Source organism: Haplochromis burtoni, unplaced genomic scaffold, assembly GCF_018398535.1.
Source record: "Haplochromis burtoni strain Fernald_Lab_line unplaced genomic scaffold, NCSU_Asbu1 Contig_1029, whole genome shotgun sequence".
NCBI lineage: Eukaryota > Metazoa > Chordata > Actinopteri > Cichliformes > Cichlidae > Haplochromis > Haplochromis burtoni.
Genome location: NW_024583390.1, coordinates 4,255 through 17,542, shown reverse-complemented (window position 1 = coordinate 17,542; position 13,288 = coordinate 4,255). Strand labels below are relative to the sequence as shown.

The window sequence follows — 13,288 nt, the reverse complement described above, 5'->3', positions numbered from 1 at the left end:
GTGTTAGCCCTGCGACAGACTGGCAACCTGTCCAGGGTGTACCCCGCCTCTCGCCCTATGACAGCTGGGATAGGCTCCAGCGCCCCCCGCAACCCTGAAAAAGGATAAGCGGAAGCGAATGGATGGTTTTCATCTTACATCGAAGCTGCAATCCCTATTAAGGATACGTCAAACTTAAATTTAGTATCACTTCATAATCAGTGTCAAGGTACAGTTAGGTTCAATAACTGGGGAAATAAATTTGAAAAGAGAACCTTCAGCATTTGCCACCATCATTCTGCAGAATCCTGTAAGTAACACCCTACAAGTTGTCACACCATCTAGCTAAGTCTTGGTTTTAATCTAAAGCATATCCTCTTGTGGAATGTCATGTTCATGTCAATTTTATGTATATTTAAAGTGTCTCATGAAACATAAAGGAGAATATAAAATTCACTAACACTAAATTATGATTGATATTTATTTCAGTTTGATTTACTCAACTCAAATCTGATAGTACATAATATAAAGATCCACATAATCTTAACATATATATTTTTGATTTAAATAGCCAGCATTACAAAACATATGTCCCATCTCTAGCCTAATCTATTTTGCAGTGCTACTAACAATAATATATCAGCACAAAAATTGTTAAATATTCATTCTTGATGAGGAGAGCATTTTACTGGTAGTCTATCATGCCAGAATATATGCTGTCATCTGGTAGCTCCCACTTATTCTTCCATTTTTTAGCTTTTCTCGAGGGGAAGTCCAGCGCCGCATAGTTGACTCCTACTTCTTCACCGTCCTGCAGATTATTAACAGAAATTAGAAGACAGAAAACAGAATTGGAATTTAATAACCATTTTAAAACAGTTTTACAATTTATATTAAACACACAGAACATAGTCATAGTTTGAAGTTGAACGTGAAGTGTGATACTGAGGCCCAATCAAACTCTTTTCATGTCTAAACTTTACTAAATCTCCCACAGTCTACTTTTAGCAACTTTTTGAAAGGATGTGAGGTAAAGTTGATTACTACCCTGTAGTTTTGCCTGTATCTCAGTATGTCTCGGTTTTCTCATAGAAAATGCTAGCTGTGTGTTTCAGCCCTAAGAATCTGCATTGACTTTGTCACCCATGGCATCTGTCCAGTGTAGGATGCTAACATTATGATCATGCTTTTTGCAGTATTTACAATATGTACCACATTACTCAGTTGATCTGCAGTTGATCTATCCTGGTCATTGATTGGAGGCTGAGTGGAGACGGTTTCTCCTCCTGTTCAGAAAAAGAAAACATTAAGAGTGATTTATTTTTAAAGCCTTTTAGGTCAGATCCAAGAAGCTAATTATCAAGATTATAGTAATACTGCATAGGGCATCCATTTGCTCTAAAAACAGCTTCATTCATGGAAACATTCATTTGAGAGTTTAGTCTTTCCTAAATGAAGCTTATAAGGAAGCTCTGTAGTCACACTTATGTTTGCTTCCTGGGTATTTGCTGGTTAGTTTATGCTTTACATCACTCTACTTTCCCACACTACCATTGTTCCAATGCTGACATCACTGGTCTGGTCCAATCATCTCTCTGTCCGCCTTCTTCAGGCCATTCAGCCTCCACTCTGCATACATTAAATCTCACTGTTAATCTGTCATCCTGCCTTGCAAACACCTTTGTGAAACCCACCTCCTCCCTATCCCTGCCTCTCTCATGTTACTCAGGTTCCAGCCAAGTTTCCATCTTCATCTCCACCACCAGCGTTTCATTCTGCTGCAATGGGGCATCAGAGTCCAATCTCCAAATAGTTTAAGTGAATTCTGCATATCAATAAATCATTTTTAATTCCTTATTGAGCTTGTACCTGAAGATTCATACTGCTAAACTCTTGCTTTACCACTTCTGAAATAGACTATTAGATTAAAATCTGTCTGCTGAAATGACTGCTTAGGTCAAGTGGAGTCATTGTCATGCTGATGAAAGCAGTTTGAAAGCACTTGTGCTTAACGTTTGAGTAATCTACGTTTTTGACTCATCCAGAAAGTCTCCACTTAAAGTTTGGTGACATAGATATGTAAGGACTCACACGGCAGGTCTGATCGATCCATGCAGTTGATAATAATTCTAATTCTGACCGAAATGTATCACGCCATGCATTACTGGGTGCAGAGCACAGGACTGCAGTTCAACATGGTGGCATTATCGTCTGTTAGATTTTGTTCCAAGTTACAGTTTCCTACAAAGAACCAACTCTATTTTAAGATATTTTGTTTAATACATGGCTATGTCCTGGTTTTAGAAGCATTTCTTAATGCTTTATCATGTGATTCGTTAGTTCAGTAGCAAAGCCTTGTTGAGTCCAAAGCTGTGTTGAATTTCTGATGTGAAACATTAAGGCAGTTCTAAAGGCAACTAGCAAGGTAACTATTACTGTATACTAATGTTATACTATTAATGTGTATACACACAAATGTGGTGTAATGGAAATGTGATGCACCACTGTACCTTTGGACTGTTCACAAGTTGGCTTCTTTTTTCTGGAGACAATCAGACCAAAATTTACAAGCACAGAGAAGATCAGCAGCGTCACAAGCACAGCACTGAGCGGGAACTCATCTGGAACGAGAAAACATCCCAGCAGACACTTTACATCCCATTTATGTAATTGTGTACTAGCGCACATCTACATGACTCACTGTTAGACCCAATTAAATTTCATGCAGATGGCTTTTATTGATTTATATTAATTACTAATATTTTACTCATTACCAAGTTAATAACAATGAATAAATAAAATCATTCTCTCCTAGTAGTTTATGGAAAATTGCCTACAGACAATGTTTTTTCTCATCAACCTCAGCTGCACTCTTTTTTTAACTACACAACAGAGTGTATTGCAATCCAAGGTTCATGGATAATGAATTATGTTGAGCTGAAAGTAAAAGTTTTCAGCATCAGTAAGGCCGATGTCTTTGGACTTGACTTTATCACCACGGTAACATACGATAAAAACACAATCTTGTCTGTAGCAGGTTATATTAGTTTCATTTTGCTGAAAGTCCAATATTTTAGCTAATTATTTTTAGTGAAAGTAAGCTTTAAGAGCAATAAGGATTATCGACTGAAGGAAAACATTTTATACATGTCACTTGTTAGGTCGTATCATAATAACACCACCATATGAAACTGAAGTTAAAGTAGTACTGCTTGTGTGACATATATGACTTGTTTTTATGTTTCGTCTTAATGCTTCCAGGTGTTTCTACATAGCTGCAATTAGAGCTAATAGAGCTCAAGTAAAAGAAAATTTTCAGTTACATTTGGTAAGTACTACATTCCTTTCCCCCCATTCCTCTAATAATGTTCTGATTGGACAATTTTTTTTAATAGTGCAACCCTCTACTGAACATCAACACATTATTATTTACTGTAGCTGTTCCAAGTATGGCTTCACAGATCTTTGATGGGGTTTAAAAAAAACCCAAACTAATACTAACTTGTTTGTATTCTTTATGTGGCATTTTGTTATGAAGCGTTGTATTTTGAGATTGTATTGCATCCTAAGTGTTTGTGGCCTCTAGCTTGACATACTTACAATAAAACCATCTAAACTAAATGCATATAACAATATGGACAGCTAAGATGCAGAGGCCTTTAGGTGACACAGAACGCTGCAGGACATGAGTAGAAAACATACACATAAAAGAACAGAAAAAGAACAAAGGCAGCAAAATGACACCTGCAATATGACAAACACAAACAGGCTGCGGGCTGTAAGCCTTGAGAACATTGTATGTTTTTATAATGTATTTAGAATTGTCAGAACCTCAAGCTGATCTAGGTAGAGTTGCTTTATTAGAGGCCTGAAACTAGCATGTGAAGACTTCCAGTATATATTCACAGAAATACAGGCAGCAATGATCACTATAAATAATAATATTTTAAATAAGACTTTAAAAACATACTTGTCACCACTTTTGTTCCTTCACCAAACAGGATCTCACTGCATGTGACAACAGCACAGTAGTACGTCCCAGCATCAGATGAGTTTGTTATAGTTTTGGACAGACTGTAGTCACATCTCCCGTCCTCTTTATTTCTGAGACTGCCGTGGTAAATGACGCCTGGGTGGGATTCTGATCCACCTTTGAACCAGTGCACTTTGTCTTCATCTGGACACTGATCTGTGTCATTCTCGTTCTTGGAGAGGAGCGAACACTGCAGAGTCATTGTATCACCCAGATGGACTGACTCCATGTCTGGAGTTTGTTTCACAGTAACAGATTTAAGTTGAGTTTTAGGATCTGTGTGATTCACAAAAATACATGTCTGTATTTGTTTTAATGTTGACACAGATATAAAAAGAAAACAATAAAATAAATATACTTTACCTTTCACTGCCAAAATTGTGCCATTTATAAATTCCGTTTCATATACCGATCCTGCATGACAGAGGTAAGTTGCTTCATCTTCTTTGTTTACATTTCTTATGATAAGAGAATGCACATGACCTACTTTTGTGGCATTGAATCTTGAGTTGTTAAATTGTCCACTGAGGGATATTTTTCCATAAGTTCCTATAGCAACTGTTTCAAGCATGTATCCAAAATTCAACTTATACCAGTAAGAAAACTCTGCATTATTTTTCACACATGTCAGATTCACATCATCTCCAAGTTTAGCCACATGTAAAGACATCTGCTGAGGAATCTCTCTCATTTCAATCAAAGCTGAAGAAAAGAAACCAACAGTAGCAGTTAGAACATGACAGGACAAAATACTTAAAAATATGTATAATCATCATGCAGTTTAAAATATTACAGAGCCTTATACATTTTGTCTTATATGATTTACAATGCTACATCCCACAGTACAGAAAAAGTAAACTCACACAATGTACTTAGAAGAATCAAAGGAACCAGTCTTCCGATCATTGTGGTACCTCAACCTTCTCTTGCACAACTGATGTCTTCCCACTCAAAGGAAGATTTAGTCACAAGATGATCAAGGTTTAGAAAGTCGAAATCACAGTGATTGGCTGAAACACAGAAAATGCACTTCCTGTAATATTTTACAAGCCCTTTACAGTGAATATAGGCTGTTCTGTTTGTTTTCAAAGATAATTCTCCAGAGAGTAACATAATCTGCATTTGAAAACCTGAATTATATATACATGGAAATACAGTTGTATTCAAAACAAAATTGTGTTTTAGTTTGTTTATGATGAACAATCCACACAAGATAACCACAGAAATCTTGAGCAGATAGTTTTACCAATCATTTGAACAAAGATTTTGGAGACTATGATTATCCTCATACCCTCAAACAACAACTGACAGTTTTTTATTAAAATAATATATTTTTTATTATTTTATTATATCTCATCTCACACCCTGAAGTTGACCTTACACTTTCCATAATTTACATACCAACCATGCAAGCAAAACCATCCTTATACCCAAATTACAGATTTTGGATTTAAATTTAGTATCCAGACTTAAAAAATGCAGAGAGCCACGACTAAATAAATAATGATCAATCAAACAAAGTTAGGTTGGTTGTGCCCAACAGCAGATCCTCTTTGCATTTGCTGTGACTGACAAACTCAACTGGATAGTTGCTTTCAGATGTAGCTACAATACTGCACATGTAAGATGTAAATACCCTATTAGAAGGTTTGTTCCCTAAAAAGATTAACTTTGTTTTAGTCATTTTTTATGTTTTGTTTGAGCATCTGAAACAACAGCAAAGCCTGAGTTGTCTATCTGTAATCAAAAAAATCAGCACTCCCCTCATTGACCAAAGCAGTACAAGAGATCTATAATGCCTTACATTTGTTTTTGCAGGGATCAGAATGAGTGTAAGCAAAACTTATCTCAACTTTTATCTGCAGTGCAGCTGTTTGCTTCCTGCAACTCTCCGTCTCAGTCACACAGCCCAGCCCAACGATTTCTGTCCCTTATATGCGTGAATTAATAATCTTGCTATCAATTGTGCCAAGAAAGTATAATATTACAGCAAACCTACATTTTATTTCCCTCTATGCTGGCATTGTCTCATGGCAATCCATGTGGCAGTAATTTTTTTCATACATTCAGTAAGCTAACCGTTAACTTCGGTGTCTAGAAATAACTTCTCATACACAGCATGTTCTGATCTTTCTCTAAGCAGCTTTTGTTTTATTCATTGTTTTCTAAACCCACTCAAATAAAGCAAAGCTTAATATTAAAGCAGTATAAATGGAGGTGTAATTCATTATTTACATGACTGAGTTTAACTGCCAACTCTTGTCCAAGAACATGAATCATTGGATTAAATTTTGTATAATACTAAGTGCTTTGCGACTTTGTTTTCAGTGCAGTTGTCTACTGAGGTTACTGACGCTACTGGACTCCCACTCAAAAACAAATATGTAATGAAGTAAAATACTGGTGTTTGTCTTTGGGTTTGTTAGGTTTCGGGTGGTTTAGGGTATAATTTCAGTATTTTCAAGAATCCTGTTAATTCTTGTAACTTAGCTTTTGTATTTGAAATGAATAAAGTTTGTTCCTTTTTACCCTTTCAAGCTATGTGTGGATGTTAGTTTGATTTTAATTTATAAACTTTTGTGATTTTTCAAAACCTGCACCACATATTGACTAAAATATTTCCATAGTGCAAATCAATTGCATTATGGCTGAAATGAAAGATGAAACTTTGAATGAAACTGAAATAAAGCGTGAGAAATAAATGCGGCTTATGATATTAAAGTTCTTCTTTGGAGCAAAAGGAGATCAATTAACTAAACTCATGTTTTGATGGTTAAAGTTCACTGTACGCATGCTGGTTGGTGGGCCTTACCACTTCAGAGCAGAATGGTAATCCTCTAATCTCAGGAAATGAGACATGAGACACTACAGGTTACATAAATAAATAATGAAACCCCAGTGTTTGAGTTTTATTGTATTTTGCTTTCCACTTGTGTTCTAGTTTCAGTTTAATTGACCTTATTAAGTGCTACGATGCCTAGGTTGCTGTGTTAGTCCTTTGCTTTGTAGATCTTTTTGTGTCTTCTCCCCTGTTCTAAGTCTCCCTGCTTCATGTCTACCTGTCATGTTTCATGTCTCTGTGGTCAAATTCCTGTCATGTCTCGTAATGTTTCCTGTTTATTTTGGAAGTCTTGTTTCCATGTTTTATGTACTTAGTTTTCACTTCCACTGTGGCATCATTATGTTCATCCTAGTCAGCTGTTTCCTCATGTGTCTCCACTTCCCCTGGTCACCTCATGTGTGTATTTAAGCTCACAATCTTCCTGCGTTCAGTGTGGTGTCGTCTGTGTTCCCTCCCACATGTCTAGTTTTAGACTTCATAGTGTCCCTTCATGTTTCATAGTATTATCAGTCTTCATAGCTTTCATAGTCTCTCTAGTCTTGTCACAGTTTATTCATAGTTGTCTCAGTTTGGTCTCAGCCTGTTTGCTTTATTTTTGTATGCTTAAGTATCAGCCCCCCAAAAAAGGCTCATTTTTCGTTAAAGTTAATTCCGTCTCCTCGTCAGTGTCCGCACTTGGGTCCTCCACTCATTCTTTACTCGGTCTGCCTCCCGCAGACCGTGACCACAAATTCCTATTTTATTTAAATAAACATGTACTGAGAAAATGTCAGGTTTAAGTAATACATGGATTTTGAATGTATGTAAAAATAAAACATGATGATTAAAATGTGGAAGTGAGTGAGAGAGAGTGAGTGGACTGAAAGAGCAGGCTTTAGGATATTTGCTTTTTCTCCAATTGAGTTTCTGAATTTCTGAGTGAACTTCCTGAAAACCATCAGTCTTTTAGACCACATCCCCACAAGACTGAAAAGGAAGTCATACCACTGATCAATGCATCAATCTCCATTTAACTGATCAAGCACACATATCCATACATATGCAATAATACTAAGTGCAATAATCCTTTCTGTCATCGTTGTATTTTTACTCAGTTGTATATAGTATTTGTATTTGTATTCTATTTTTATCTTATTGTATATTTATTTTATTGTATTCTACTGTATATAGTATTTTATTCTATTCTGTACAGTTGTGTACTGTATTTATTCTTATTGTATTCTTTTTGCCTCATAACTTTTGCACTGTCCACTTCCTGCTGTGACAAAACAAATTTCCCACGTGTGGGACTAATAAAGGTTATCTTATCTTATCTTATCTTATTTATCAGCTATGTACCACAGGCCTTCAATATGGCAGTAGTTAAAATTTCACTTACATGTCATTACTTGACACTGTGTCAGTTATAGGCCAATCTCAAACCTTACCTCTTATCTCAAAAATTCTTGAAAGGGTAGCTAACTGATCATCTGCTGAGGGATGGTTTATTTGAAGATTTCCAATCAAGTTTCAGAGCTCATCACCGTAACAAAACAGAATTTGTGAACGCTACAAATGATCTTCTTATGGCCTGTGACAGTCGATTCATCTCTGTCACAGTTGAATTTTACTTCAGCAATCATAGCATGCTGTAGATATTGAAGGTTCTGCACTGCAGTGGTTTGAATCACATCTATCTAATAGACTCAGGATCAGTTGAAGACATAACATACGGCCGAAAAATGGCCGAAAAGGCAGAACTGAACTGAACCCAAACGCAGAAACCCAAAGCGGAGGTGGCACAGTGTTTAACAATGTTTATTGATCTAGCACTGGTTGAACTTGACAGTAGCTGGAAACAGTGGGAGAGCTATGGTACAAGAAAACAAGGTAAGTAAAGCATGTCGCAACAAGAACATGGAGCATGGAGAGCCGATTACCAACTGCCAGTGAAGGAACGTCAGCGTAGAGCTTAAATCTCTCCAGCCTGATCGCCTCAGATCAGCTTCAGGTGAGTGGAACTGCTGAAGAGATGACAGCCCTGCCAAGGAAACTCAGGAACCTGGCGGGAATTTCCAGCCAATCATATCGTGACAGCATATATATTCACTGCTACATGGATAGCACCCAAATGAATCTACCCATGAAGCCAGATAACACACACCAATTGGTTGAACTGCATTGTACTGCAGGAACGTCTTCAAGATATAAAGATCTTGAGACGCCTAATTTTCTGCTTTTATATTCAGATAAAGCTGAAGTTATTGGTAGTTTTTGACCGGGATGTGTCCTTCAATGTGTATAATAAACAAATATATAGGACACATCCAGCACACATCCTGTCTTAGAGTGATGCTGAAATAGTAGTTCATGCATTTATTACCAGAGGTGTGGACTCGAGTCACATGACTTGGACTCGAGTCAGACTCGAGTCATTAATTTTATGACTTTAGACTTGACTTGAAAAAATGTTCTAAGACTTGTGACTTGACTTGGACTTTTACACCAATGACTTGGGACTTGAATTGGACTTGAACCGGTTTACTTGAAAAGACTTGATATTTTACCCCAAATATAAAATTTAACATGCATATTATATAGAGATTGAAAATGTGACGTCATTCACGGGTAGAACCGCAAAGGATTCTGGGAACTCGTGGCAAGCGGTACTAGCGCACGCAGGCTTTCAATTAAAATCAGTTATACAGCGATAAAAAGAAACACAAAAATGTCAAGAAGCTGTTGTATTATTAACTGCAATAGCCGGTCGCATGACAGCCACGGGAAGCCGACGGGTAAAGAGATCGGTTGTTATCGGATTACGTCGTTGAAGAGAAATTGTTCGAGCCATGTTTCCGAAGTAACAAAGAGCGACGGATGGCCTGGATTGCAGCCATTCAAAGACAAAATATAACGTCCCAGAACACTCCAGCTCACAGGTTAGTCTGCTCCAAGCATTTACACAAGGTCAGTCTGCTGTTGTAGTTAATACGTCATTTTCATAACATAATTGGTGATATAGGTTACAAGCAAGTCTGGCGCTGAACAGAAATTGTCGCGCTATGCTCCTTTGTTTATTGTGCATAAATAGTGAATTGTCCTGACACAATATTGCGTTTCGCTTCTGTTATTATGGTACACTGACAAAAACATATACTTTTATTCACAGGATAAAACAGTTGTTTTGTATCACTAATTGCCCAGTACGATTACAGCATACAATATTATTGTCACTGCTACATTTCTGTGATGCTACCAGAAATTATTTCCACTACTAATTAATTACCGTTGAGCTCAAAGGTCCTATTAATAAACGGTTAACGAATGTGTATTTATGACGACGATTTGTGAGACTGGTAAACTTATGATACGTACGATGGTCTTTCGTTCTACACGGTGCATTTCAAGGTCCTGCACCCATCCGTCGGTAAACTGTACCTGGGCTTGTTGCAGTGACCTGAAGTTACTAAACTTCATGAGTGTATGCACTCACTCCAAGAACCGTATGATTATAAATATGCATATAAATATGCTACGATGAGATAGCTGACTTCATCTAACTAGCAAATGTTGTCCAGGCTACGTTGGTGATACAGTTTTTTTTAATGTGTATGATATTTTTGTCATGCGATTTTAAAGCTGGTCCTACAACCGCATCCAAGAATAACATGCAGCTTATCTCAGAACTGTCGGTGAAAATTATTCTTGGAGCTAGGTTTAATTGAGCTGCATTTTAAAGAGGTGCAATTTCACAATTTGTGTATATTTTCTAAGTTCACTATTTTGTCATGTGTTGAGAAAAACACAGATTTAAAAATTACATGGTCTAATATTTACATTTAGCATAACTGCAACATTATTTTTTCGTTTTTTTTTTAAAGACTCGAAAGGACTTGAAATTCAAAATTTCAGACTTGTGACTTTACTCGGACTTTTACACCAGTGACTTGAGACTCGACTCTGACTTGCCTGACATTACTTGAGACTTGACTTGAGACTTGAGGATAAAGACTTGAGACTTACTTGAGACTTGCAAAACAATGACTTGGTCCCACCTCTGTTTATTACTTCAAGGCTGGACTATTGCAATTCATTTTTATCAGGATGCTCTAAAAACTCTGTGAAAAGCAAGAACTAACAGGGACTAGAAAGAGGAAGCATATTTCTCCTATGCTGGCTTCTCTTCTCTTCTCTTCTTGGCTTCCTGTTAAATCCAGAATTAAATTTAAAAATCCGTCTCCTCACACACAAGGTCTAGAATAATCAGGCCCCATCTTATCATATAACCTTATAGTACCATATCACCCCAATAGAGCACTTCGCTTTTAGACTGCTGTTGTACTTGTCGTTCCTAAGATATTTAAAAGTAGTATGGGAGGCAGGGCCTTCAGCTTTCTCACAGTAGGACAACAGAGTCCTCAGGTGGAGCACACTCCAGTACCCTACTGAGGGACTCCAAGAAGGCTGGGTGCTCTGAACCGCCACTAGGCACATAAGCACAGACGGCAGTCAGGACCCATTCCCCGACCCAGAGGCGCAGGTAACAAACCCACTTGTTGACTGGGAGAAACCCCAACATACAAGCAGCAAGCAGGGGGGATACCAGGATACCCACCCGAGACTCTGAGACAGAGTCCACCCCCTCTCCAGGAGACAGGTTCCAGAGCCCAAGCCATGCATTGAGGTGTTCGCGCAAACAGTGGGGAAGCTCTCCACGGATGCGTTGTCGTTGGGAATATGACCCCCTATGAGCAAGCACTTTGGGGACAGTAGGAAGAAACCTCCTGCAGAACGGGGCTCAGGGAGGGGAGGCTGTCTGCTCTGACTGGTTGGGGCAAGAGAAGGAAGACAGGATAAAAGACACGCTGTGGAAGACAGACAGAGATTAATAACAAGTATGATTCAATGCATAGAGGTCTACTTACAAAGTGCTCTAGTGCGAAGTGCTCTAATAGGGTGATATGGTACTATAAGGTCATTAAGATGAGATGGGGCCTGATTATTTAAGACCTTGTATGTGAGGAGCAGGATTTTGAATTCAATTCTTGATTTAATGGGGAGCCAATGAAGGGAAGCCAATCTGCGCTCTCTTTCCAGTCCCTGTCAGGACTCTTGCTGCAACACTTTGGATTAACTGAAGGCTTTTCAGGGAGTTTTTAGGACTTCCTGATAATAATGAATTACAGTCGTCCAGCCTGGAAGTAATATTTGCATGAACTAGCTTTTCAGTGTGACTCTGAGACATGAAATGTTCTTATTTTAGAGATATTGTGCAAATGGAAGAAAGCAGTCCTATATATTTGTTTAATATGTGCATTGAAGGACAACTGAAGTGAAAGGTACAGTGGGTAGATTAACCACAGAACCCAGTCACTCAATTAAGCAACCAGGCTGGTGACTCACCTGTAAGGTCACAATTTGCCTCCAATCATTCTGATGCACAGATAAATATACGTGACACTAATTAAGGACAAAGACACATAGTGAAATTAAATGCAAAACAGAGGAGACTTTTAACTACAAAATGAATTAAGAAGTAATTCAAATTGGAAACATCTCGGAGAGATTTGACAAAAAGGCAACACAAAGCAGGCCGATCTAATAAATACTGGAAAATGAGTTAGTAGAAAGCAGAATACAGACATATGAACAGAACTCAGAATGCAAAAACATAGAAACAATAAAAAAATCATCTTTAGATAACAATGAGAAACATCCATAACATCCAGTGTGTGAATGTGTGTGTGAATGACTGAATGTAGTGTAAAGTGCTTTGGGGTCAATAGGGACTAAGCAAAGCGCTATACAGGCCATTTACCATTTACCATAAAACTCTAAGTAACCCAACAAAAACCCACAGTATGACATGTACAGGTGCAATTCTGAAGAGTGTGAACCCTGTTGCACAGATAAAGGAATCATTCAGATGTTGCAAATGTTTTATCGTTGCTTAATCAGGACTCTGCATAATTCACAAATTTTTGCATGACAGGTGCATAGACAGGAATTTTTTATGTGTGGAGAATATTGCTCTCGCTTGATGCATGTAAACTAGTTAACAATGACCAATGCACATGCAACTGTGCAGATACAGTTTGACAAAATCAACAGGCTCTTGTACTTTCATTTCAAAGCACTGTGGTATAGGTACGTCAGCGTCTGTGAGAGAACAAGCAAAGCCACATGTGGCGGCTGAACTGTGCGATGCAGGCTGTGGCTGGCTACTTCTCTGCTTCCGACACCCCGCCAAAACCTGTTTACTCAGAACGCATATGAATTTTGGTATCAACAGGATATGTAGCTCACTGAAAACAAGCCTCGGCAAGCTATTTTTAGCTGTAACTGTTAACCTGATAGTTTTCAGATCTGCTGTACTGGACATTGTTTAATCAATGCATTAATGCAGAGGAGTACAAAAAGAACTGCTTTTAATCACAAACTCCACAGAAGTACAG

At 37.9% G+C, this 13,288-nt stretch overlaps 1 protein-coding gene across 2 annotated transcripts; it reads right to left on the bottom strand.

The window, feature by feature from the left end:
* Nucleotides 1-261: 261 nt before the first annotated feature.
* LOC102307651 lies at nucleotides 262-4,974 on the bottom strand. 2 transcript variants are annotated; one of them, XM_042216362.1, is made up of 6 exons: nucleotides 4,876-4,974; nucleotides 4,376-4,714; nucleotides 3,950-4,288; nucleotides 2,490-2,600; nucleotides 1,192-1,265; nucleotides 262-790 (listed from the first exon to the last, which is right to left on the bottom strand). In XM_042216362.1, exons 1-6 carry the CDS (start codon nucleotides 4,916-4,918, stop codon nucleotides 665-667), a joined length of 1,032 nt encoding a protein of 343 aa, XP_042072296.1. In that variant the 5' UTR covers nucleotides 4,919-4,974; the 3' UTR covers nucleotides 262-664. The 2 variants fall into 2 exon arrangements, with proteins under 2 accessions (XP_042072296.1, XP_042072297.1); XM_042216363.1 differs by having other exon boundaries at nucleotides 696-790; nucleotides 1,200-1,265.
* Between the last annotated feature and the right edge of the window lie 8,314 nt (nucleotides 4,975-13,288).

Excerpts from the sequence above, each read along its gene's own strand:
- LOC102307651 (XM_042216362.1), bottom strand. The coding sequence starts at position 4,918 with ATGATCGGAAGACTGGTTCCTTTGATTCTTCTAAGTACATTGT. Across the intron at positions 4,715-4,875 it reads GATTCTTCTAAGTACATTGT|CTTTGATTGAAATGAGAGAG; the intron begins GTGAGTTTACTT and ends TCTTTTCTTCAG. Across the intron at positions 1,266-2,489 it reads AACTTGTGAACAGTCCAAAG|GAGGAGAAACCGTCTCCACT; the intron begins GTACAGTGGTGC and ends TTTTCTGAACAG.